This window comes from Telopea speciosissima, chromosome 10 (assembly GCF_018873765.1).
Source record: "Telopea speciosissima isolate NSW1024214 ecotype Mountain lineage chromosome 10, Tspe_v1, whole genome shotgun sequence".
NCBI lineage: Eukaryota > Viridiplantae > Streptophyta > Magnoliopsida > Proteales > Proteaceae > Telopea > Telopea speciosissima.
Window position 1 is genome coordinate 12,916,935 of NC_057925.1, and position 26,837 is coordinate 12,943,771.

General features: G+C 39.9%; 3 protein-coding genes across 3 annotated transcripts; all 3 read right to left on the reverse strand.

Annotated features, from left to right (window-relative positions):
- Nucleotides 1–6,419: 6,419 nt before the first annotated feature.
- LOC122643287 (uncharacterized mitochondrial protein AtMg00810-like) lies at nt 6,420–6,914 on the reverse strand. Its single transcript, XM_043836924.1, has one exon. It carries the CDS (start codon nt 6,912–6,914, stop codon nt 6,420–6,422), a length of 495 nt encoding a protein of 164 aa, XP_043692859.1.
- Nucleotides 6,915–7,394: 480 nt separating this feature from the next.
- LOC122643288 (uncharacterized mitochondrial protein AtMg00820-like) lies at nt 7,395–7,859 on the reverse strand. Its single transcript, XM_043836925.1, has one exon. The coding sequence runs from the start codon at nt 7,857–7,859 to the stop codon at nt 7,395–7,397; it is 465 nt and encodes a 154-aa protein (XP_043692860.1).
- Nucleotides 7,860–17,245: 9,386 nt separating this feature from the next.
- LOC122643289 (transcription factor ORG2-like) lies at nt 17,246–26,452 on the reverse strand. The gene is made up of 4 exons (XM_043836926.1): nt 26,129–26,452; nt 25,691–26,047; nt 18,506–18,593; nt 17,246–17,370 (listed from the first exon to the last, which is right to left on the reverse strand). Exons 1-4 carry the CDS (start codon nt 26,450–26,452, stop codon nt 17,246–17,248), a joined length of 894 nt encoding a protein of 297 aa, XP_043692861.1.
- Nucleotides 26,453–26,837: the final 385 nt, after the last annotated feature.

Consider the following 26,837-nt stretch of genomic DNA (forward strand, 5'->3'; position numbering starts at 1 on the left):
CTCTCCAGTATTGAACTCTCTATCTCGTTCGCCTGAAAGAAGTCCTCCACCGCCAGTCCCGCCGCCACTACGGACGGCGCTGGTCCGATCTCCGAATCCGCGTACATGGAACCATTGGGGGTGGCCATCGTGATAAATTTTAGCGGTGGTATTCCTCCCCCAACGCTACTACCTTGGCCGATTCCGATATCCGAACCGTTAACGATGGAGCCAGTTTTTTGCGACACGGTGTCGTTGCAGGCCTCGGAGCATTCGCTCTTGGTGCGGCGGAGCTGGATCTTGGGTGGTGGATGGTGGGTGTGGTGAGGGGTATGGGCTTCTTCACCCATGAGATCTCGGTATCAAACGGCAGAGGCAGAGACATGGGTGTAGAGTGGCATACTACTCATGGAGATATCAAGTACGGCAACTCCAATATTGAGGATTCCTTGCGGAGCAGAGAGTGATGGTGAAGATGGTGATGATTCGGTTCAGGCAAAGAGGTTGAAGAGGAGTGATTGAGTGGCAAACGTTTTAAGGGATGGTTGCAACTCATCTTCCCCAATCGATTTTGGGGAAGATGAGTTTCAGGTTTTGTGTTTTTTTTTTTTTTTTGGGGGGGGTTCTTCTTAGAAGGGCAATTCCGTTAGTTCAAGTCTAATTTTTAACAGTGTTAGTCATGAACTGACGGAATGGGCTTATTTGTTACCGTTTGCAAACCTCAGGGGGATACGCAGAATTTTCCAAAACTGGGGGGTGAAAATATCTTTTCGTCAAACCTCAGGGGTGGTATGTGTAAATTTCCCTAATTGTTTTTACTCCAGTCTTGGGAGCTTCTTTTTTTTTTTTTTTTTTTTTTTTTTTTTTGATGAAATAAAAAATTTATCTAATGAAACATGGTTTCGATCCAGAATTTATATTTGATAGACTAAATGGTTAGAATGATTCTCTTCTAACTCTTCGACCAAAGGCCAAAGCTGACATTGCTGGTTACTAAAATTTTTGCCCGGACTAGGATAAAGTACAGCTTTAAAAGTTGAGTATTAAGCAATGAGTATCTAAGTAACTATAAGTACTCACATAGAGCTATTCACATTTGATGTGAGATTGGTTGCTTTAGTGTAAAATCCCAACAGTTTTGTCTCATTCTCATGTATCTTCTATGTAAAATTCATATACAAACAAAAAAATGAAATAGAATTGTTTTATCTTTGCTCTCTTTCTCCCATCACCCTAATCTTCCCTTTGCCAAAGGAAATAAATAGAGCAAGCTACGATCTAATAGTTTACAAAAGAGTTGTCTCAAGTCCCTTCATCACTTTAGAATCTATCTAAAACACAAAATACAAGTTTCACAGGGATTAGAAGTACTAGTTTTTATTCTTGTGAGGCTCTCTAATCTTTTTTATGAAATATGTTCACAAATTTTCCTTCTCAATGCTTTTATCTTCCTCTCTCAAATGTATGAGATGAACTGCAATTTGGTTTCCATGAAGCAGCAGAGACACTATCATGGGGTGAAATATGATAAAAGCATGAATGAACTTATAATTTTTATAATTTTTTTAGAGCAAATTACATGCACCCCCCTGGTGTTTGAAACAAAAATAAAACACCCCCATAGTTTCACCATTTACATATAATCCCTGATGGCTCACGGTGTTAGTACACTGTTAGTTTTGAAAGTAAAAAAGACAGATTTACCCTTTATATTTCAATGACTTAATTTAAGTACCATTTTACCCTTTATACTTTAGTGACTTAATTTAAGTACCATTTTACCATTTATACTTTAGTGATTTAATTTAAGTACCATTTTACCCTTATTTACCTTCTTCTCCTCCAAATGAAAAATTCCTAAATCGATTTAGGGTTTTGTCAATACACTAGCTCCGGTGAAGGTTGCAGAAGACAAACCATCTCCGGTGGACATCCCCTAGCCCAACCACCCTCGGACAAAGGTTAGTCTCGCCACCGCTACTCTTTCTCTGTAATTTTTTGTGAAGTTCAAACACCCCACCCCTGTAACCAATCCCACCCTGTAATTAACATTTCAATATCCTACAACAAAAAAATAGTTGAAGCATTTTCAGTCAAATCGGGTAGCTAAATCATTGACTGTAGAGTTTTTGGTCAGTTCTGCTAAATAATCCCTCACTTCTATAGTCAATAAACTCTTCTTTGAAATAATAGGAGTGAACCAATCACAAAATAAACCCAAACAAAAAACAGACCGAAATGATAACAAGGGAGCATAAAACTAGATACCTTTACCCCAAAAAAAAGCATAAAACTAAATACCTATGATCAAACCCCCCAAAAAGCACAGAGCAGAAAAGGAAGTGAAACCCTAACCTGTTCTTCCCGGGATGAAAATAAAACCACTTGCAACCAAGGTTCTAAAACTCGGGTCTCGACTAGGTTTCGACCAGCCAAAAACCGAGTTCGTCTTGGTTTTGACCATATCTTGGTCGAAACTTGGGACTTTCTCCAGGCTAACTCAAACATTGGTTTCGAGATCCAGAAGTTTTTTTTTTGCCCTGATTCTTGTTGTGCTGCTTATTTTTGACATTTTAAACCCAACCCATGCATTAGTTTCATATAGAGAACACTAAAAATATTACTAGTACTTTTTATCCAAGTTTGATACTGTATATTGTTCTTGGAAATGGTATTGAATAAGGTTTGACCGGAACATAACTCCTTCAATATAAATGAGATTAAGCAATCTTGGATTTATTAGAAAACTTTGTTTTGATAGCTTTCCAACAAGTTCAAGATTGCTTAAATCTGATTTATATTGAAGGAGTTATGTACCGGTCAAATTTAATTTGGTGTGTGCGATTGCTGTCAAAATTGCTCTGAATGAAAATATTTTTTTGAACATCAAAACAAATGAATATTTTACCGTACTTATGGTTTTTAGCAATGTTTTACCACATTAACATTTATTGAAATTTTAGATTTAAGAAGAAAAACCCCAGCATTAGAAACTTGAAAATTGCACTTACCGTTGAAAATCCAATTTTTGTATTTGAACTGGGGGGTTGACTTTTTTTCCTTTTGGAATTTTATTTTTTAACTATTTTTATTAGATTCAAAAAGGGGGTATTTGCTTACTTATGAATAATATCTTAAGTATATGAAATACTTAAATGATATTAGACATAACTAAGTGTCTGGCCTGGTTTCTGATAGTTTCTGACATAAATACCTATCTATCCTAGTTTTGGGTCAAGTTTCCCCTAGTTTTGATGGGCATATATGTCGAAACCATCAAAACCCGATTGAATTTAAGGATTTTATAAAATCTCCCTTCAACTCGTCTCGAAAACCTGAGAAACCGAGTTAACTCTATGGTTTCGACAGGTTTCAGTCGAGTTTTTCTTCCATGCTTGCAACAACCAGCGAAGTGGGTATCGATTTGCTCCATAAGTGCTGACTAGGACAGCGTCGAGGGCAAGTGCCAAAGCACCACTTCGTACGATCAAATAGATCCTTCATATGTGAAATTTCCCCTCAACACTCGAACCATGATTGCAACTATAAACTGAGAATTTCTAAAAATTAGATGCTTCAATTCCTAATCAAACTCTGATCTCCCCCTTGAAATTACATCTTTGTAAGGGTTTTCGGAATCGACTCTGCAATAGTTTTGCCTAAATTTGGAAAATCTAATGCATGGAGAATGGAAATAAAAGGAGAAATTAACGAAAGATGGAAAAGGGACTAAGGGAGAGAACTGTGAAGAAGAAAATACAAATTCAGAGAGGAGATAGAGCTGCTCCCTCGCAGTTTGTCGGAGAGGACAGTAGAGCAGAGCTCGATTTTGAGATTTATAGCAGCAGCAGCAACAACCACAGCTTCAATTTTTTCTCTTCAATATCACCGGCGAGTAGAGATATAGCAGCAGCAGAGTGGAGCTCCCTCACTAGCAAATCACCGGCGATGATTTATTTCTTCGCAAATCATCGAAGAAGAAAGGGATAGGTATAGGAAGATGGCAATGGAACATTGGTTTTGGGGAGATGAGTTTGGGCTATGATCATGTCTCATAAGAGTAAAATGGTCCATGTCAAAAAATTGAAGGGTAATGTATCCATTTTCAAATGTTTAACTACACCTCATGGTTTAAACTTAATGAAAAGGGTTTATTTGTAAGCCTCACAATCATCTAGAGGGTGCACATAAATGGTGAAACTATGGGGGTGTTTTCTTATTGTTTCAAACATCAAGGAGGTGCATGTAATTTGCTCTTCTTTTTTAACATGTATCAACAAAGTTAAGGGCAACAGTTTTCGTCTTCTCCAAATAATTTTACATTTGGCTTAATGAATGCTAAGGCCAGATTTGAGATGATTTCTATTTCGATTTCAGATTGATTTCATGAAATAGTCAACAAATAGATTTTTAATCAAGAAATTGAAATTGTTTTGGTTGCACTATTTTGAGATATTTCAAGAATAAGAAAATCCATTTGAGAGTTCAATTTTTGAGAATAAATTCTCTATATTTCTTTGGGAGAGGGTGATGGTGGCGGTGCGGAGGCAAGGCGGGGCCGGGCCCCAAAAGGGGTAGTGGTGGTGGTGGCAGTGATGGTGTTGGTGGTGGCAGCATGGTCATGGTGGCGCTGGTGGTGGTGGGGCAGTGGTGGTGGTGATGACAATGACGACGATGACAATGGGCTAGCGATGGTAGTGGTGGCGATGGCAGTGGCAATGGTGGTGGAGGTATGAGGGTGGTGAGATCATAAGGAGAAGAAGGGTGGTGTTTTATTTTTAACATGAAATTACTATTTTGGCCATCAAATTAACCATGTGCTCATTAAAGAGCAAGAGTGGAATCAATTTCAATTTCAAAATTGAAAAATCTCCTCATCTATTTCAAGAAAATTCTATTTCATTCCTATTTCACTGAAATAAGGTGTAAAAACTCAAACCAAACAATTTCCAAAATAGAAATCACCCCATGAAATTAAAATAGAAATCATACCAAATCCGACTTATTTTCTTGATGAGATCGAATTTAATTATTTTATTATTTTTATAGGTCTATGGATATATGAGGCAAAATTTCAGTAGTTAACATCAAAAAAAATTTTAATTCTTCATATGTAGAATTTAAAAAATATACATGTGTGGAACTGATTTGCAATAGTGCTACCATCCTTACAGAGAAGAAGAGAAAGTAATGTTTTGTTTGTTTTGAAAAGAACAAAATTTAACCAAAACATAAAAAAGGGTACAACTTGACCATCTATTATACTTATGTTGCAAGTTACAACTTTTTCTTCAAGTCCAAATCATAATAAATATATCTTTATTATATATCTAATAACTATCCTTTTTTTTTTTTTTTGGTTGAATAATAACTATCCTTTACTCCATGAAACATTGTAGATACAATTTTTATTTCCCCCGGAAGGACTAATAAACCACATGTCATTTTTAGTTAGCGAGAAATATATTTTCACTTCTTCTAATCACTAAGATTTCGGCCCGACTCTTCCATTAAGATCGAAATGATGTGACTAAAGACAGGCAATATTCATACATTAGATTGGAGTAGGGATAAAGAAAATTGGGTTAGGTTCAGATTGATCTAATAAGTCAGTTTCCATCTTAAGATATATTTTACTTTACAAGAAGGGAACCTCTATAGGTAGGGATGCAATCCGGCCTGACTTTGCCTTTGGTTGAAGGTGTCGGACGAGTCAGATTCTGATTTTGGATTTGCTTCATATGAACCTGATTCATGTGAATTTGTAGTTGAGAGGAAAAAAAAAAAAAAAAAACTGTTTGATTACCCTGAATTTGTTAGTTGGAATCATCCTGAATCCATCTGTAATACTATTTGGTTACCTGGAGTTCTAGAAAATGCATATTTTAGACTCTGAGAAGGGAGAATGAGAAATACGATGAAAACTCTCCACAGATGAGAAGCTCATGAATAAAATTAGAGTGAATAATGATCCTTGAATTAATGAGTGATCCCAAAGGGATATATATACAAGATACATAATGAGAGATTCTAGATCTCCAAGAAAAGGAAACCCAATATTGGGTGATACAAATATTCAGCCATAAACGATTAATATTGACTTGCCATAGTTGGATGGATCCATATCACATGTATATCACATGTGATGATAAACCGAGAAAGGAAGGTAAGATTGTCTGTGATCTTTCTCTCAATACACCCCCTCAAGGTGGAGAATCTGGCAACCGAATCTTCAGCTTGTCACGTAGAGTTTGAAACCGGGTATGGGCCAGCGGTTTGGTCAGAGTACCCGCAATTTGATCTTGAGAGGATATGAACTGGACTTGTAAATGCTTCTTGGCAACCCAATCACGGACAAAGTGAAAATCGACTTCAACATGCTTTGTACGAGCATGAAATACGGGGTTTGCGGACAAGTATATTGCACCAAGATTGTCACATCACAGAATTGGAGGGCTAGTGAGAGGATACCCAAGTTCAGCAAATAAGGACTCTAGCCAGATTAGTTCAGCCGATGCATCGGCTAGAGCTTTGTACTTAGCCTCCGTAGAAGAACGGGCCACTATACGTTGTTTATGAGATACCCAAGAAACAAGATTGGGTCCAAGGAAAATCGTAAAACCCCCAGTTGATTTTCGATCGGACCCATCACCTGCCCAGTCTGCATCAGTGAACACCTGGAGAGAGCGAGATGGGGAGCGCTCAATCAGCAATCCTGCCATTTGGGTGCTTTTCAAGTAACGAATAATGCGTTTCACTAACTGCCAGTGTTCTTCTGTCGGAGAGTGCATAAATTGACATGCAAGATTAACAGCAAAGGAGACATCCGGCCTTGTGAGCGTCACATACTGCAGAGCACCCACTGCCGATCTGTACGTAGTGGGGTCTGATATCGGCGCACCCCCTGAATCAGAAAACTTTGTAGTTGTGGCCATCGGGGTTTTGACCGGTTTGCAATCCACCATTCCTGTACTTGTCAACAGGTCATAAATATATCGCGATTGGGTCAAAACAAGTCCCTTAGCAGTGCAATTGACCTCAATACCCAAGAAGAAATGTAAATCACCAAGATCCTTGATGGAGAACTCCTAAGAGAGACGGTGTAATAGAGAGGATATCATGGAGTGGTCACTTCTAGTCATGATAATGTCGTCCACATAGACGAGAATATAACAAGCTTGGCCAACTGTGTGACGAATAAAGAGGGAGGTGTCTGTCTTGGAGCCATGGAAGCCCAAACCAATCAAAAACTCAAGCAATCGATGAAACCATGCACGAGGCACCTGCTTGAGACCATATAATGACCGATGCAGTCGACAGACATGATTGGGATAGTCAGGGTCAGTGAACCCTTGAGGGTGCATGTACACTTCCTCAGCCAGCATACCATGAAGGAATGCATTTTGGACATCCAACTAGCGAATGGGCCAGCCGTTGGATACTGCAATAGACAGAACACACCGAATGGTGGTAGGTTTGACAACCGGACTGAAAGTTTCACCATAATCTAAACCATGCTGCTGATGAAATCCCTTCGCAACCAGACGCGTTTTATAGCGCTCAAGAGACCCATCGGCCTTTTGCTTAATCCTGTACACCCATTTATTGCCAATAAGATTCATCTGAGTGGTGCGGGGAACAAGAGACCAAGTGTCAATCCTGAGCAAAGCATTGAACTCCTCAGCCATGGCCTTTCGCCACTCCATTACTTTATTAGCCTGCGAAAAAGAAGTTGGTTCAGTAATAACTACAGTTGCGTTTAGGGCCTGTGGTGGTCGTACATGAGAACGAAGCCACATCGAATGCATAGAGGCAGGCTGAGGTGGAGTTGGGGCAACTGTAGGAACCGGTACTGGTGGTGGTGATGGTGGGGGTTCCATATAAAGATCAGAGACCGATCTGGTGCACAAAGGGGGAGAGGGAGGGGCCAGGGTTGGAGAGGGGAGAGGTTCACATTGCCTACGGTTGTCTGGGTGGGGGAGGCCGGTTCATGGTTTGGTGGAGATGGCTGATTGGATAAGGGTGGTAAAGACGGCAGGGGCGTGGGAGATAATGGTAAGGGGGGAGGATCTCGTAGCTGTGGTAATAGAGGAGAAATAAGGGGAGCAGATGCCCACGATTGTGTATGAGAGGGCATAGAACCAGGGGAGGCAGGGGTAGGCAATTGGGCGAAGGGAAAAGAGTTCTCATCAAATCGCACATGGCAGGCAATTATGAACTTATGGGATTGAAGATCGAGGCAGCGATGACCCATATGTGAAGGACTGTAACCAAGAAAAACACATGCCGACAAGCGATAATCCATTTTACGATGATTAAAGGGATGGAGATATGGATAACAGAGACACCCAAAGACTTTGAGAAAGCAGTAATCAGGGCGCTTATGAAAAACTAACTGAAAAGGGGAGATGCCAAAAGAAACCAATGATGGCATGCGATTAATTAAGTAAACAGATGTTTCAAAAGAAAATTTCCAATATTTTTGGGGCACAGATGCATGAGTAAGAAGGGAAAGTCCAGTCTCAACAATGTGTCAATGACCTCTTTCAACTGCACCTTGTTGCTCATGAATGTGCGGGGCAGAAAGGCGGTGAGAAATTCCCAGTTTTGAGAAATAGGTGGGAAGGGAGCGATACTCACCCCCCCCCCAATCAGTTTGTAAAGCTTTTATCTTCCTACCAAATAAACATTCCACATGAGCTTGGAATTGTAGAAAAATTATGAAAACATCAGATTTACGGACTAAAGGATAAAACTAGATATACTTTGTGTCGTCATCCACAAAAAAAACATAGTAATGATGAGCAAAAATAGAAGGAGTGGGCGAAGGCCCCCAAACATCACTGTAAAGCAAGTCTTATGGAAATAAACTGCGACTAGGAGATGTAGGTAAAGTAAGACGACTGGCTTTGCCTAACTGACAAGCCTTACAAATTTTATTAAAACTAGAAGAATGAGAAGGTAGATTATTGTCTTGAAGCATGATTTTGAGGAGACACTCATGTGGATGTCCAAGACGCTAATGCTAAGTATTGAGGGAACCACAAACAGCAGAAAGGGCAGACGGTGAGGACTAGGAATGCAACTCATATAGGCCATCTCTACTCGGGCTAGACAAAAGTGATTCCTTGGTTACCTGATCCTTCACAAGAAAATGGGATGGGTGAAACTCAAAGAATACATTATTATCCTTACAGAATTGCTGAACAGAAAGAAGAGATTTTGAGATAGTTGGAACATGTAAGACATTATGTGAAAAAAAAAGGAATGAGAAGACAAAGAAGGGATAGAAGTAGAACCAACATGCGAGATCTGTAAACCCTTACCATTACCTACATGCAGCTGATCCGGTCCATGGTAGTCATCATACTGAGATAGGGACTGAATGCCAGGGGTGACATGGTGTGAAGCACCAGTGTCGGGGTACCATGGAAGGGCAGTCGATGGATGTGGGGTGGGTAAAAGTGGAGGGTTATAGGGTACCGGTGGGTTGGGGTAGGAGTAATAGGCTGTTGGGTTGGAAGTGGGCTGAAACGAGTAAGGGGAAGTGGTAGGGTATTGGGATCGATAAAAGCATCGATCAGTGGAGTGATTCATCCGTTTACAAATGGAGCACCAGAAACGACCATATCCTGCAGGCAAAGCACCACGACCGCGGCCAGAACCACGGCCGCCATGACCACCAAGCCCACCACGGCCTCCACGGTTTGGAGAACTTAAGGAACCGAAGTTGCCAAGTGGGGTGGTGCGTTGAACATTGTTGGCAGTGATGGGTGTTGAACTTGGAGTAGCATCGGTCACAGTAAGCTTCTTCAAAGACGTGCCATGAATAAATTCAAGACTCAATAACATGGAATGAAGATCATTATAACCAATCGGATCCGTCCGAGTAAGAAGAGAGGACACCATAGATTGAAATTCAGATCTGAGACCCTGTTAAATATGAAGATTGAAGAAGCTTGGGCGCATTGGGTGACCAGCAGCAGATAGTTCATCAGCAATTGATTTGGCACGTTGTAGGAAAAGTGAGACAGACTCATCAGGCTTTTGCTCAAGACCGGTCATGGCCATGTTCAAAGACATCAAACGGCTCTCTGAAGGAGAGGAGAAAGCCGTTGATAATGTGTCCCAAATCTCTTGACTCGTTCGCTTGCCAACAATGAGAGGAAACACCTCTTCAGAAAGGGAGGAGACAAGCATATTGCAGATTGAGGAATCCTGACAACGCCAGGCAGCGGCTGCAATGAGGTCTTCCGGGCATGGAGTGTAGCCATCGACATGCCCAAATAAATCTTGACCATCTAAGAATGGTTCGACTTGAGTACACCAAAAGATATAATTTTTAGAAGAGAGTTTAAGAGAAATATAGTGATGGGCATGGTGTAGAGAAGGAGTGGAAGGTGAAGAGGGAGTGGTAGTCTCAACCGATGGTGACTAAAGCCAGACTGAGTTCGCCTGCCATGAAGAAGAGAATGAGATGGGGGAAAAAAATTAGAAGGAGCTCGATGGAGCTATTTTGGCTCTTGATACCATATTAGAGTGAATAATGATCCTTGAATTAATGAGTGATCCCAAAGGGAAATATATACAAGATACATAATGAGAGATTCTAGATCTCCAAGAAAAGGAAACCCAATATTGGGTGATACAAATATTCAGCCATAACCGATTAATATTGACTTGCCATAGTTGGATGGATCCATATCCCATGTATATCACATGTGATGATAAACCGAGAAAGGAAGGTAAGAAGTAAAGAAGCATACCAAAATGAATTCGGAGAAGAATCCGTAGTCGGTAACAATGGACACAAACGAACACTCACAGTCACTCCGCTCTTCTTGTTTTTCAAACCCAAATCTGTGATGTGTTTCCCCTGATTTCAAACCTCTACTTTGTGCATGAGAAACTATGGTTTCAATCAGATAGAAAGAGAGAGAGATGACAGGATAGTTGCAGGCGAAGACGAGTGGAGGTTGAAGGAGACCTATCAAAAAAATTTCTTTGAAGCTTGTCTTCCTTGCTCAACTGCGAACTCGGGTTTTCAAAATTTTCGGTCTCGATAGGTGGATTCACCAATGAATCCACCTTTAAATACCAAGGTGGTTTTAAGTGGACTCGTTGGTGAATTCACCCCTTAGGCTAAATTCTATGGATTCTCAATATAGTGTTAAATGTGAACTCACGTGGATCTGCGGATTCAAACACAAAACCATGTTTCGAGAAAGCAAACAGGAAAAAAACAAAAGAATCCAGATTCGACAAGATGTGACTCGTCCGACACCTTCAACCAAACATGCTCTTAAAACCCTAGCCCCAATCCTAAGTCTATTTAACTCAATCCATACCCAGTTTAGCCCGAAGTAGGACTGCGATAGAATATGATTCGATTCCTGCAAACTAAAGATGGTTCAATGATTAGTGATCCAAGTGTTATTGATGAGGTGGATATCCTTGGACTTGAAGCAATCAGCATAGTTGCCTCGGGTCCAAATGGCTTCACAGGGGCTTTCTTTAGAGCTGCCTAGGATACTATTGTTGGTGATACATATTGCGCAGTTAAAGATTTCTTTAGATCGAGGGTGACCCCGAAGGGGATCAATAATAATTTTATCGCTCCCAAGGTGGAAGAGGCATGCTCTTTGGATAGGTTTCGTCCTATCTATATGGGTAATTTTTCTGCAAGATACTAACAAAGATTATAGTGTAGAGACAGGTCCCACTCCTTCCTAGATTAATTTTTGAGGAGCATGGAGCTTTTTAGAAAGGAAAAATCATTTTTGATAATATTAGTATGGCTTCGAGCTGGTAAATTTGTTGCATCAACAAATCAGAGGAGGTGGAATTGGCATCAAATTAGACGTATAGAAAGCTAATGACTCTTTATCTTGGGATTTCCACTTTTCCATTCTAAGAAAATTTGGTTTTAGCGAGAAATGGATTCATTGGCAGAACTAGATTTTACTAACTACTAGATTATCTATTTTGGTAAATGGAGGTCCTATTGGTTTCTTCGGTGTTAAGAGAGGTCTTCGTCAAGGGTATCCAATATCTCCGGTTTTGTTTATCCTAATAAAAGAGGTCTTGCGTAGGGGTTTCATGGTCTCTTGGTAGATAAAAAGTTAAAAGCTCTATCTGGCCCGTGCGGTCCTTGCGTTCCTACTCATTTATTTTTTATTGACGATGTCTTTATATTCATGAATGCATCCATCATGTATGTCAATAATTTGAAGATCTTTCTCTCTAAATATCAGGATTCTTCGGGGTAAAGGATCAACTTGGAGAAAAGTAAGCTCTTCCTAGGTAATATCAATCATTCTAGAAAACTGAGGAATTCAGAGTTGTTGGGTGTGCCCATTTATAATTTTCCGTCCTATTAATTGGGGGTGGAGCTGTTCAAAGAAAGAGTCAAGAAGGAGCCTCTTCTGCCAACGATGGACAAATTAAAAGTAAAAGATTAGGATAGAAGGGCAAGCTTCTTTCCATGACAGGGATGGTTGAGCTAGTTAAGCGGTGATTTCCAATATTCCTATACGTAACTTTTCTGTTTATTTGTGGCCCTCATCCCTTATCTTGATGGAGAAGTGGATGAGAAAATTTGTGGACGGGTGATATCGACTCTACAAAGGCGATTATGGTGAGGTGGGAGATGGTTTGTAGACCTTTTTTTTTTTTGCTAAAGGTCAGCAAAGTATGTATTAAGAATAATAAATGTAAGTTACAAAAAAGGCACTGTGACTATCCCTACTTCAAGAGAAAAAGGGGCAGTCACAAACTCCAACATAGTAAGACAAGTTAAAATCTGTAATATGGCCGGCCCATAGCCTCCCAAACTATAGAATGAGCTATAAAACTCGGGGGTGCGGACCATGAGAGTGACTCTCTTCGCATTGCTGCTTTTTTGGCTAGCACATCTACTATAGTATTTACTTCTCGAAAGCAGTGAGTCATTCGCCATTGGATGGAATCTAGATAGGTTGTTATCGCCCACCACTGCTACAGGTTGTGCCAGGGAAGTTTTCCAGACAGAATAGAGGAAACTACAGACACCGAATCACATTCCACCCAGAGATGGCTTATTTGTAGTTCCTTAGCTTCCTGTACTCCCTCGAAGAAAGCTGCCAATTCCGCTACGAAATTCGTTCCAACCCTTTGGTAGGAAGAGAAACATCTGATTGGATTGCCAAGATAATTTCGAAAGATCCCACCTGCTCCTGAGGTCCCTGGATTTCCCAAGGATGATCCATCAATATTAAGCTATGTCCAACCTAGAGGTGGTGGGCACCACTGTACCTCTTTGGCTGAACTCGCAGGCTGCCGAGTGATCGTGACATGAAACATTCTGGCCAGAATTAGATCTTGAATTGACTTCACATTGGCGCCTTTTAGTTGTGAGCAATCCGCAATATGTCTTATGCATCGCTTCACCACCTGCATTGGCGTCCCTCTGAGATTGTCATATATGCGCCTGTTGTGCTCAAACCATAACTGTTGACAACCAACAATTAAGAGCATCCCCCATATTTCTTTTAAAGGTACTGTCTTGTATTTTCTTTGCCACCAAGAGAAAAGGAGTTCCACTGTTGGGAACCCATTCCAACTTTCATTAAAATAAAAGACAATTTCTCTCCATACCTAGCTCAAGAAGGGACATTCAATAAATATATGCGATGGTTTGTAGACCAAAATCTGAAGGTGGTCTTGATATTCGAAGACTTTGTGATGTCAATATGGCCCTACTTTATAACCTTCTTTGTAGATCAAGCATGGCAGCTCGATTATGAGTCGTTTCTTTAGATCCAAATTTTTGAAAAAAGCAGGTTCATTGTCGAAGAGTTACAAATCTTCCTTCATTTGGCGAGGTATTAAAAAAGTCTAGGATTTGGTGCACTAGTTATCAGGTTAGAGAGACGCTTGGCCCGTAAGCTGGCCCCCAACAATTACCATTACTTAATAAGGACTTGTTACGAGAGATATGTTGATGACTCACTAGTATGGATCGTAAGTGGGGAATCTTCACGTACGTGAGCGTACGTGAACGATTCACAATCGTTCAGATGGAATCCAATCTGTGAGAATATTCCATCTGAACGGCCGTGAGTCATTCACGTACGCTCACATACATGAACATTCACCGGACTCGTGGGACTCATGGGTGTCGTAGAGCTTCTCATAGAATACAACAACGTATCACCCACTTCCTACAAGGCTCTGCATGATTAACAACAATACCAGCATGGAGTACGGTAGAATTCCCTGATACAAACATTCGGGAAGTCCCTTTGAGGACGACTCCCATACAATTCTTGTGAGAGCTAGAGAAGCATCCATATGCTTATAGTTCTTTTGTTCATAAAAGATTTGTCTTTTGCTTTTAGAAGATTGTGAATTCCTTTTAAAAGCCTTATGGATCCTTCACCTTTGTCGAACTTTATTTCTCCTTACCTTCTCTATGAAACAACCTCTATCTCAACAAGGCTTTTCTTCGGACTTTAGGTGAGCTTCTCTTCTTGTCCTCAGATGCCACATCAGAAGCTGTCCTTTAACTTTTTAAGGCTATTCATTGCCTTGTGTCTTTTCTCTCCACATTGAAATTCTATTTTATATAAGCCCTCATAAAACATTTTCCAAGAGTCTCTTTCTCCATTCAAATAAATTGACAGCAATTCTTTTCTTTCCAAAGTGAAAGGAAGAGTCATGCTTCGCATAATCTAGGCTTTTGCTCACTCAATCTTGGAGAAGAGGTGCACTCTAGTACGGAAATTAGATCTTCAATAACTCGAGACGAGATTCTATGAGAAAACATAAGTAAAGGAGCCTTCGCTTGTGCCTCCAAAAAGATTAAGGTAAAAGAACAACATAGCTCAAGAGATGGACAGCGTGTGTCACACCCCAGCCCTGTTTATAAGGGCTAAATGTGACTGGATGTCTCTAACATCCAACCAACTCACCAGGATCGCAAGTGCAGTACTCTATTCACAATCATATTCACAAATACAGAATTTAAATGCAGCGGAAGCAATTTAAATATAGAATTAAGACAGTAATAAAGGAAAACTAGTGATAAGCAGTGATATATACATATATATATATATATATATATATATATATAAGAGAACTGAGTTACAAGATTTGTTCCAACAACAGTAATCTATAACAAAAAGACTTATCTACACAAGTCTATGTACAAAAGTGTATAACAAAAAGGAGGAGGAAGCCTGATCTAGCAAATAACTCAAGAGAAGGCGCAGTCGTCGCACGAGCACAAAGCATTGTGCTCCACCACAAGAGGAGTGTCAACTCCATAAGCTGAAAGAGTGTCTTGCACAAAAGAAACTCCCACAGAACCAGCAACAATATCATCTGAAAAATAAGGTATACCACAGGGGTGAGCTCCACTAAGCTAAGTAAGGAAAAGCATGCAAACACATACAAATAGTCCATGATGAATGCCCTAAGCAAGCATGCTCCTAACATGGATACTAGGTCTCATGAGGTATAAGTACTACTGTAATAGAATACTAGCCTCGGTCCCGGAAACACACAACCAGACGTCGGTCATCCGAACGAAAGCATTCTACTAGGATGGAGACCCGGCAGCTCAGGCATCATACATCTGATGCTAACCGACCCCAGTGACTAACCCTCCTATTTATTCCCACACCTGAGTGTTCTACGGTAACATGGGATAGTGAATGGCATCCAAGAATTTACGCTTCAGACCTGCTACGGGTTATGCAACACCTCTTCCCCTGTTGGTAAGGGATGTAGTACTGGGCAATAAAAATCCTAACCCAATGCAATCTATCATGATGGCATATGTATTAATAGAACAATTGTAAGTTAACTAGTGCATCATTATCATCATTTATACAGTTTTAAGTAAATATCAATGCAATGCAGCATGCCAATGCATCCTAATTCACATGCAACTAGTGCAAAGAATCAAAAGCTATAAAATTACATGAATCCGAGTAATATTCGTGGTGCATGACATGACATACACAACAAGATACAATTAAGGTAATAAACACACAAATTAAGTCAAAATTCCCTTACCTGCTATGACAGTCTAGACTAGGGCAGCAAGACTCCAATAATCTAGACAAATACAGTCAAGAACAGGCTTATACAGTCCTAAAATAACACAAAATATCATAAATTAAGGTCAGGAATAGTCCTAGGTCAAACCCAAGCACTAGGGGGCAATTTGGGGCAAAAATGTTGGATTGGATTCAGGGGTCAAACCCTATGGTCGACCAGTTGCAGACCTGCAATTGCATCTGGTCCAATGGGCAGAATTGGGGGTTTTGTCTGTAACCCCAGGATCTTGACATGCAAGGTCCAGATTTTGTGTTCCCAGCCTATTCTAAGGTGGGTCAAGCCTATTTAATGATTTAATTCCAAAGACTAACATTAATTTGGGGTTTTAACAAATAAACCTCAAATTGGTAATTCTAGGGTTTGTCAATTGATCAATTAAACCAGAAATTGGGTTCCTAAGGGGCAGTTTTTAGGTCATAGCCATAATTGAACACATAATTGATCCAAAACTGGTTTATATATGCTGAAATTGATTAACTAAGCTTGATTTCCTAAGCTTTAATGGCTGAAATAGGTTTAGGACATAATTAGGGCTGAGAATTGGAGGAAAAGAAGATGGGATGAGTTGAATTTAAGGCCTACCTGAGTACAGCTCTGAATTCAGTTTGTAGACAGCTCAATAGTATGCAGCAAGATGACCAAATTCAGTCCCAAGTTCCAATTTCAGGTAGAGAGAACCAGCCCCAAGTCTACACCTTCTTTTCCCTTCTTCTTCTTCTCCTTTCTCCTTCCTTCTACTGTCTTCTATTTTCTTCTCTAAGGCTGAATAGATTTCTGTTTTAGAATAGTGAATAGTGTGTTGTAATTTGATTATATAGTTGTTAACTTAAGGTTTGTTTGTTTACTTAATCCAAAAACCTATTTTCTAAATTAATTCCTAATGCCTAATTAGTTTCTTTTAATTATAAAATGATGTCATATGACATCAGGGGCAATCCAAACATGGGTAACTATTGGAAATTGGATTCTCCACTGGGGATGCGGGTCCCACAGAGGTAAATTACTAATCTGCCCCTATAACTCTAATTGATCAATACAATATAATATACAATACAAGTAAATAGTACTTACAATAGGTTTAAGAGATAGAAAGGTTCTGCATGCAGTCAAGCCAGCAAATCCGACACAGATAGCTTTGGTGCGGGGTACCAGCAGGGTCCTCTCACTCCAGAAGAGCAAGTTGGGAAGATTTCCTGGAATCCTCCATAGGTGTGTCGAGAGATTGATCTATGTCCTCGACAAATGTAGCCCACAGCATCAAGGCAACCATGGACACAGAACTGGAACCTGAAATCACACAAGTTCCAAAGTTTAAATTTATAGTGGTTTTCACAGCGTGGAATGATAATTCAATAATTTTTTGGAAAGATAGATGGTTGGAAGATGTCTCTGTTGAGGAGGCTCCCGGTTTGGATCAGAGCTATTTCTATGATGCTACCACTAAGGTTAAGGACTTCATCTTAGATTTTCGGTGGTCTTTTCCTATGGTATCTTCGGCCTTTATGAATTCTATCTTCAATGAGACGAGACCCATCAAGATTCCTTCTTTTGATATGGAGGACATGTGTTTTCAGAGTAGATCTCCAACTGGTGTCTTCTTAGTTAAATCTGTATGGGAGGATATCCTTTTAAAAAATCCTAAAGTCCCTTGGTTCTCGATGGTTTGGGAAATAAGCTCCTTCCCAGAAATTCCATTTTTGATTGGTGGCTATTTCATAGTAGATTGCCTACTAATGAGCATCTTTTGAGAAGAGGGGTATCTCAGGCGTCCAGATGTGAGCTTTGCCATTGTTAGGGGGAATCTCTAGTTCAAACAATTTTTTAGTTTTCCTTTTCGAATAATATTTGGGCCAAGTTTGTGTTGTTTCGGTATCACTTGGTTGGCCCACTCTTGCTTCTATAAATTGTAGCAATGGTGGAAAAGAAAGGCTAATCTTTCATCTCTCAAAAGCGCATGGATGGTTAGCTTTCCTCTGATTTCATTTAACATTTGGAAGGAAAAGAACTACAAAAGATTTGAGAGTAGAAAAGATCTCATATCCTCATTTTCATATCAGTTTTGTTTGACTTGAAAGAAATTGGGAAAGAGCTGAAGGGTTCTATCTCCTCTATTAAAGACTTACTTGTATCAAGAAGATTGGGATTGTGTGTTCAATTGCGTGTGCAAACTCAGATTCTGGAATGCTTTTGGTGTAAACCTAATCGAGACTAGGTTAAACTTAATAGAGATGGTTGCTCTCTGGGTAACCTAAGAAATGTTGGTCTAGGGGGTGTCTTTAGAAATCATGTTGGGGCTTTTATCTTCTATTTTCAGGTTTCCCTTGGCCACAAATCTAATTTTGAAGCTGAGTTTATGACTTTAATTAGTTAACTACACAAAGTAATAGAGTTGGATGTTAAAAAATTATGGATTGAATCAAACTCAGTGGCAGTGGTGTCTCTGGTTCAAGCTCTTCATGGCCTTTGGTTTGCTTGGCAAGAGTGGTGCTTTTTGCAAACATATCTTTCATCTATGGAGTGGAAAATTTCACACTGTTTTAGGATATCTAGCTAATCTGATAGTGGACTACTTAGAAAAGGAGGCAGCCAAATTTGGATTTTCTTCTTCAGGAATTGCCTTTCCCTACCATATTCTCAATGAAATTCAGCATGATGCTCTCCGCTGTCCTAGATATTATTTTTCTAGGTTTCAGGGTTAGGATTCTCCCTACTGATGGCCATGCCAAAGGTGGGATTTCCTCTTCTCCTTTTCTATCTTTATATTTGTCAACGTATTCCTTGACATTAATCCTTTCATTGTTTTCCTTTTTGTTAATTCTTAAAGCAATACGATACATTCTCTTGACTCGATATGGTATCATAAGCCAAGATTAGCTCCACCAAGCTTTAATCCCCTTCTTTTTTTTTCTCCATCAAGTAGCCTATCATGACCAAAGAAACCATTCCCCCCACTGCGACCACCACTGTGATCGCCCCTTTTGATGCTCCCTCTTTGGCCACCACTCCCTCATGGCTAACCTCTACCTTTACCACTAAATACCCTCCCCCACTGCGAACCATTTTCTCTCGCTTGAATTATCTTCCAAGGACTATCTCTATTAGAATACTCAAATTGATTTGTATCTCAAAGGTCAAAAGCTCTTTGGTTTCTTGATGTCTCTATTCTGCGTCCAATGGATCCCATCCATGCTGAAACATGGTTCAACAAGATGCCTCTCTCATTAACCTACAGATTGCCGTGCTCTCAAAGGATGCCATCACTCTTGCTATTATGCCCGTGCCCAAACTATATCTGATGTAACCTTGGTGTGTAGGTACTACACTAGTATCTGTCAATACTGGCAACATGTGGGCCATATCTGTCAAGCAGCCACATAGGATTCTGGATAATAAGACAGGGAGCTATGTGGAAGATAGATTCATTGACCTGATAGTGGATATGATGTAGACCGCGGTAGTTTTGTAGGTCGTCCTCCTCTTTTGCATGCGGAGAGTGAGTGGTTTAGAAAGAGGTGGCCACGTCCATTTCTGGGCAACTTGAATTTGTAAGTAACCATCCACACCATTCTAAACATCTCTAGCATGGTAATACATACCCAAATTATTGTGCTCAAACATCCCTTGACATGTCCTTGAAAATGAGCAAGAGCATTGGCCAAACCCCAGTCCAAATAGAGCTGGAATTGACCCACCAGCCAATCACCTTGGCAAGACCCAGATCAGCCGGCCACATCAGCTAGTGAGCCTTGTTGTCCTGTCTCGGACTGTCATGTATGGGATACCCCCAAATCCCATCTCATATCAATCCTCGTGTGCATAGAATTTTGTTATGACCTATCTTTAGCTTCAGGATTAGTATGGAGTCAAGGTGGGGGGTCCCCGGGGCCCAATAGAAGAATTAATGTGATTTGTCTTTATTAGGTGTACAAGCAAAGGGGCCTTAATGGCTCTAATCTATATATAGGAACTGAGTTTCTAAAACTCAGTTCCCACTTCATACAACCGTAGAGAAGGGGGAAAGAAAGAAAAGAGGAGAAGAAAGAAGAAGAAGGAGGAGGAGGAAGGTACTGATTGCATCTTTAATCAAGTAGGTTTTGGACCCTTATCGATTGCCGATTGCATCCTTAATCAAGTAGGTTTTGGACCCTTACCTCTTCCCTCTCCTGTTCTATTGTTCTATACCTAGGTTTAGGATTTTTTGCTGGCTTTCAGTTGAAGCCTAGTGCCTGGCAGAGAGGCCAGCTGAAGTGTTGTTGTGTGCGGGTTTACACCTTCTTGCACACTCCCATTTTTGTTCTCGAACAATTTCAAGGTAATTTGGGTGAAAACTGTCCAAACCCTAGCTTTTAGGTTTTGATTAGAGATTCGACCACATCTCCGATTTCACCTGGTGAAATGGAGTGAAAATAAACTCTTAGTGTAGGCAGAGTGATTCCCTACAAACTATATGGAGAAGTAACCCAGGCACGATAGTGAATTTCATCAAAGCTGAAGAACAGCTCTCGGAGCATTGACCAATCGATGATTGGGGATCCACCAGTCGATAGATGATAACCAGACACATCAACTAGTGGGTGAAATCTGGGAACCTAAGCTTCTGTCAAGGTCACCGTTGAATCATTGGTCTTACCACCGGTCGATGACTTCATCAACCGGCTGGTTCCCAGAATGGAACTGTGTTTTGATCTCTTGGGAAACCATTGGGCATCCGTTCAACATCAAATCTAACATATTGGAAACATGAATAGGTCACCCTTAACACGACGGTGAGGCGTATTTGGGAATCTAACGAGCTTTGATTTTGAGATTGAATCACCTCCTCATTGATAAGGTGAGTTGGTGTGGTTGATTTCTTTTATGGTGTGTTTCTTTATTTTATTCATTTAAAGAAACAGACCTTATTAAGTAATGGTAATTGTTGGCTCATCGGCTCTCGCAGTTCCTTATTTCCCCTAGTTTTCGGGCATCCCATACAGACCCTTCGTTATTTATTCTCAAACAAGGTACCACCACAACAATTATCCTTGTATACATGGATGATATTCTAGTTACCAATAATCAAGACAGTCAGGTGGCATTCCTCCTCAAGCAACTGACATCTGAATTTTCTATCAAGGATCTTGGACCTTTGAGATTTTTCTGGGGTGTGGAGTTCATTTCCCACCCCCACGGCTTGCTTCTCTCTCAATCACAATACATCAAGGACATCCTTCTATGGTCAGGTATGTCTAATTGCAACCCGTCCTCACTCCCATATCAACCACTACAAAAGTCTCTTTGCAAGGTGTACTCCTCTTATTGACCACACCTAGTATAGGCCTATCGTGGGTGCCCTTCAATATGTCACACTCACTCGTCCGGATGTGGTCTATTTTGTCAACAAATCCTATCATATCAGTACATGCAAAGTTGCACTGATGACCAATAGTCCGTTGTAAAGCGCATCCTATGCTACCTGAAGCACACATGTATTCATGATCTACTTCCTCAGAAGAGTACTAATCTCAGTCTTTAGGCATTCTCTAATGCCGAGTGGGAGGGCAGTAGTGATGATCGCAAGTCCACATGTGGTTTTGCAATTTTTCTCGGTTCGAATCTTATCTCTTGGTCCTCTAAGAAACAAAAGATTGCCGTCTGTTCCTCAACCAAATCTGAATACAAGGCATTGGTTGGTGCTTGTGCGGAACTCACATGGCTTCAGTCTCTTTTCCAAGAACATGGCATCTCTCTCTCTCTCTCTCTCTCTCTCTCTCTCTCTCTCTCTCATACGCCCACTCTTTGGTGTGACAATTATTGGTGCGGTGTACCTGTCTGCCAACCTTGTCTTCCATGCCCACACCAAACATGTGGAGATTGACTTCCACTTTTTTCATGACAAAGTCACCAAACGTGCGCTCCTTGTGCAATTCATCTCAACTAGAGACCAACTTGTTGATATTTTCACAAAGAGACTCTCTACTGTGCATTTTCAATGGTTACATGACAAACTGAAGATGCGCTGCCTCAACTCTTCCACTTGAGGGGGTGTATCAACCAAATAAGGCTTCCCACTCTTGATGGACTGCCTGTATTCGGTTTAGCTTCCTTTATCAATTTAGTTACCTATTGTAGGCTTGCTTTATTCTTTAAGTTTCCTTGTATTGTAGTGACTTATTTCCTTGAGGACTCTATTATCAACGTGTAATTCCTTTCCTTTAGGATTCTATCATCACATGTAATTCTCTATTATTAAACCTAGCCGATCCACATTGGAGGCTGAGGTAATGCAATACAATTCATTCATTTGACTCAATAATTCTTTATTTGATTTATTTATAAAAAGAAAAAAAAAATTTCTTCTTGCGATTATCACAAATTGAATCATATCAAATTTCTTTGGATCAATTGACATTTGAAATCAACTTTGGGCAGTTTTGAGGAAGCCATGTAATGCGAATGAAACGAGGATGTTTCTCCATCGTTGGATGAGAATCTCCTCCACGAGTGATCCACGAGACCATCCCATCTCATCCTATCAAATGCAGTCCATAATTCCATGCTATCCACTTAACTTGCTATGGACACCCACTTAGGTGATATATCTGGCACGTGGTAGTTTGGATTGCTTAGATATTGTGGACAAATAGACCTCAAGGTCTTGCTTAGATGTCTAGCTTATGCCCAAATGAAACTGAATCCCGAATAAAATAAAGCTTAAAAAATCAGGACTATGACAAGGTGCATGGTAAAACATGGATGGTTTAAAAAAAAAAAAAAACACAAATCGGTGAGGGAGTCTGCATGACTTTCGCCTGCCCGGTACTGTCGTGTGCGCCCCATTCACAAGTAAGGCGGAAAATACCGCCTTACCCTTGCCCGAGTGGGGGTAAGGCGGTATTTTCTACCTTGCTTGTGTGTGGGGCGCACAGCAGTATCGGGCAGGCGAAAGTAGAGGATCAGGACTCGAGTGTGCATGCTGCACCCAGACAGAATGACGAAATGACTGCTCTCATGAAATTTGGAAATGCCGCCCCCATGATTCTTCCGCGGTATTCCTATTGGCCCATGCACATGTAGGGACCATGCTCTCCTATAGGAAACACTTCCCTCAAAAAGAAATACATGGACTGTTGAAATTTTTAAGGGATACGTAGACAGCTGTAGGGTTTGATTGAAGTAAGTCTAAAAGTTGATTAGTGCCAATCCAGACCACAGTTTTAAGAACCTTGGTATGGATTGATATTGATCCCATAGTGATCCAGATCAGTTAGTATCAGATAGACTTGTCCCTGGTTTTTAATAAAAATCATATTTTAATCTTTTTACCCTTGATTGGTACCAGTCACCGATACACAATTGCTCTAGAATCGGTATTGCCCTCCACCTCTATTGATACAATTCAGGTGTTTCCGATGGTCTGATACCGATCCCTAAAACAGTGATCTAGACTATTTTCTAGATATCCAATTATTGGAATTGGAACAATATCTTCCATAAACGAGGTGTATAATCTGAACCTTTTTGTTTTTTTTTTTTAAATAATAAATAATTTGGACGGGCTAGGTGGCGTTTGGTTTGGGTTGTCGATTGGTATGGGTTAGGAGGGTTTGGACTGGGACTCATGTGGGTATGACAGTCCTTTGTTCTGGAGCCCATGACCCTGCCCATAACATCAGCCCGTTTCTTAATTGGACCTGTTGGAAAAGTGCAATGCATGGATTGGGGTATCAGTTGAGGCCAATACCGATACATGGCCGATCCTGAATAGGGTATCGGTATCGGTCAAAGGTCAAATTGTCAAAAAAAAAAATCAAAATTTTTAATGAAAAGTAGAGGTAAAATGGAACAATCTAGGCCAATAGCAGCCGATCTGGATCGATATTGGCAGAGACAAATACCGATATCTCAACCCTTGGTGCAATGAGAAAAAATAATCTAAAAGAAATTTTTGTGTATAAAGGCAAAAGGAAATTGATATTCACACTATCGGCAGTATACACCCACTTATACTCTCTTTCTTCCCTGACCATGTGGGTTATTTGTATACGAATCATGAGGCATTTCACATATAGATGTATAATCCTCGCTCCGATTTCTTTATGTCAAAACCATTGTACCGTTAGTTGTTAGGTTATGCCAAAATCATCAGAACAATTGATCTTCCCTGCTCTCGCACATTGATAGCAGCTTCTGACTCAACAGCTCGCAATTTAGACTTTGATTTTCGTTCGTCTGTTCAATCAAAATCCTATCAAGCGTTAGTATTATATGGTTAATAGATCTACTTTCAAATTATTTTGAAAATTCTTTTACACTCTTAACTTAAAAGCCTTTTGAGAATAAGACAAAAGGCAATTAAAAGAAAATAATAATTTCTAAATACATCTATAGAGGTATTATTTAGACAATCCCATTAAAAAATTGCTCGACTGATGCATCTTTGACAGTAGTTGATCAATCTATATAACACAAACATGACCCATTACAACATATCATGTTTAATATTATAATAACTTTAGATCAATGGGTAATTATAGATCATAGAATTGTCATATGAGTTATTTTAGGTATAAAAATGTTAAGAAAACACCTAAATTTTCAAGCCTGATGTTTTCAAATACATAAATCATAACAAGGAGTTTTAAATTTTTCAAAGTCAAGTTATTATTATTTAAGAAGGAGAAAGAACGCCTCCAATCATGTGTTGTGGTGTGTAACTGTGTCCAGACACAGCCAGGCTTGAAATGATCGACACACCCCTGCTTTTCTATGGGGTTAGGGCGGTCATTTTGCGCCTAGCTGTGTTTGGGCACAAGTACATGCCATAAGACACGACCGGGTGACGTTCTTTTTCCCTTATTATTATTATTATTATTTTGATCATTACTGCTTCACCAAGGAAAAGTCTGTCCAGACTGAATAAGATTAGGCTTGGCAAGAGTCATAAAACTATCTAGAATATTAGCCAAAGAAGCAAATCAATAAGAAAAGGGTTTTGTCTCCTTTTTTGACTTTGGCATTAGAAGGTTGATACCAAGGTTGTCAACGGCCGCTCTAAACCCCAGCTCAACCCTAGGAGTCTTAACCTAAACCCAAGCCCACTCCGGTCCTATCAGGACCAATGATACCTTCAACCTAGTCCGACCCTGGTAGGTTTTTCCCAAGCCCGGTCTTGCCCTGATTGACCTTGAATATCTTGGCCCATTCTTGTGGTACTAACAAAACCCAGGCTATAAAAAAAAAGACATATTTCATAAAGGGAATGTTTCAAGAATAGAACCCGTCACCAATTGGTCAATATGTACAGTACAACCATGACCATTGCAATAAAGACCCTTGCTTTATCCCCATGCCCGGCCCAGGCCTGTTCGGGCTCAGGCAGGTTTGGGCGGGCTCGGGCTGGTCGGGTTTTTTTGACACCCCTACCTTCCACACTAGTAGTGTGGAAGGGAGTTTCTTTTACTTCTGACCCTTTTAATTAAACAATCAAAGAAAATGGGTCTCATGTGTCAAAAAACATGACACGTATTGAATCTGCAAGGCTAATACCTCACAAAAGCCATAGGATTCTCATAAACTTGAAGACAATTTGAAATTGAAAATTAAATTTTGAGAAAGAAAGTAAAACCTGAAGATGTAGATTGTAAAACTCCACCTCCCCTGATGAAGCAGAAGATGAAACATTAAAAATTTCAAGACCCTCTTCCTCCAAATCAAGCAAAACTTCAGACAGTGTACTTCTCATATTCTTAGATGCACATATCTGAATCATAACTTGTTTTTCATCAATCTGACTAACCGAAACACTCGGTATCGATTTTCTTACAATCCCTTTACTTTGATTATCCATTCCATTTCTATTTCCTTTCTTATATACACAAGATAAGATTTCTTGTTTCCTCTGTTTCAACTTCTCAACTTGGTTCTGCAACTCAGGAATGTATTTAAGAGCACGAGAAATTGTCGCCGGAATACTTAATTGTCTCTGTGATTAAGATAAAGCATTAGAAATTTGGAAACAAAATCATAAACCAAAGCAATTATATAACAAAATTGATTATATTACCGTTTGATCAACTCCTGGAAGTGTTGCTCTAAGAGAAGCATAAATACTGTTTAATTTCTTTCGGCGATCGCGTTCGCTGGCGTTATGATTCAATTTCTTAATTGAAGCTTGATCATTACTGATAGCACTTGAAGGAATAGACTCCATTTGAGGTTGCAATGAAGGGAATTGAGAAGATGAAGATTCAAAACCTTGTGTTTCTCCAAAATTGTAATTCAAGAGAGGATCTTTCCCTGTCCATGTATTCTGGCCTTGGCTCATCATATGTTCTTCTTGAGCCCACCCATTAGTAGAAGAATACAGAGGAGGTGATAGAGCCAACATGATTGAACCTCTTTTGATTTAAGATAGGACTAAGAAGGTTAGATGGTGAGGAAGTAAGATGTGAATCAACCATAGAAAGCATATATATATATATATATATATATATATATATATGCTATGATTGACCAAGGTATCTTCATTTATTGAATTAAGAAATGAAATGGAAATATTAAAATGAGAGCTTATTTTTATTTAGGGGAAGATCTATATATTGATTTTCATTTTTTTATTAGTTGGTGAAGCCATGGAAATTTTCCATAGCCTCTATTTTGGTATATGTTTTATTCTAAATTAATGAAAATAAAAAGATATTTTATCGTCGAACCATCCATATACAGTGTGAATAGAATTAACAAAATACAGATTCGATGCAAAATACATTTTA

Bases quoted from the DNA above. Each gene is read 5' to 3' on its own strand.
- LOC122643287 (XM_043836924.1), bottom strand. From the start codon at position 6,914: ATGGCCACAACTACAAAGTTTTCTGATTCAGGGGGTGCGCCGATATCA.
- LOC122643288 (XM_043836925.1), bottom strand. From the start codon at position 7,859: ATGGAACCCCCACCATCACCACCACCAGTACCGGTTCCTACAGTTGCC.
- LOC122643289 (XM_043836926.1), bottom strand. From the start codon at position 26,452: ATGTTGGCTCTATCACCTCCTCTGTATTCTTCTACTAATGGGTGGGCT. The intron at 18,594-25,690 runs GTTTTACTTTCT...TCCACTCCATAG, and splicing joins TTTACAATCTACATCTTCAG to ATGAAAGATATGTTTGCAAA. The intron at 17,371-18,505 runs GTTTGATTCAAT...GTGTGATTTCAG, and splicing joins AGAGACACCACTGCCACTGA to GTTCCAGTTCTGTGTCCATG.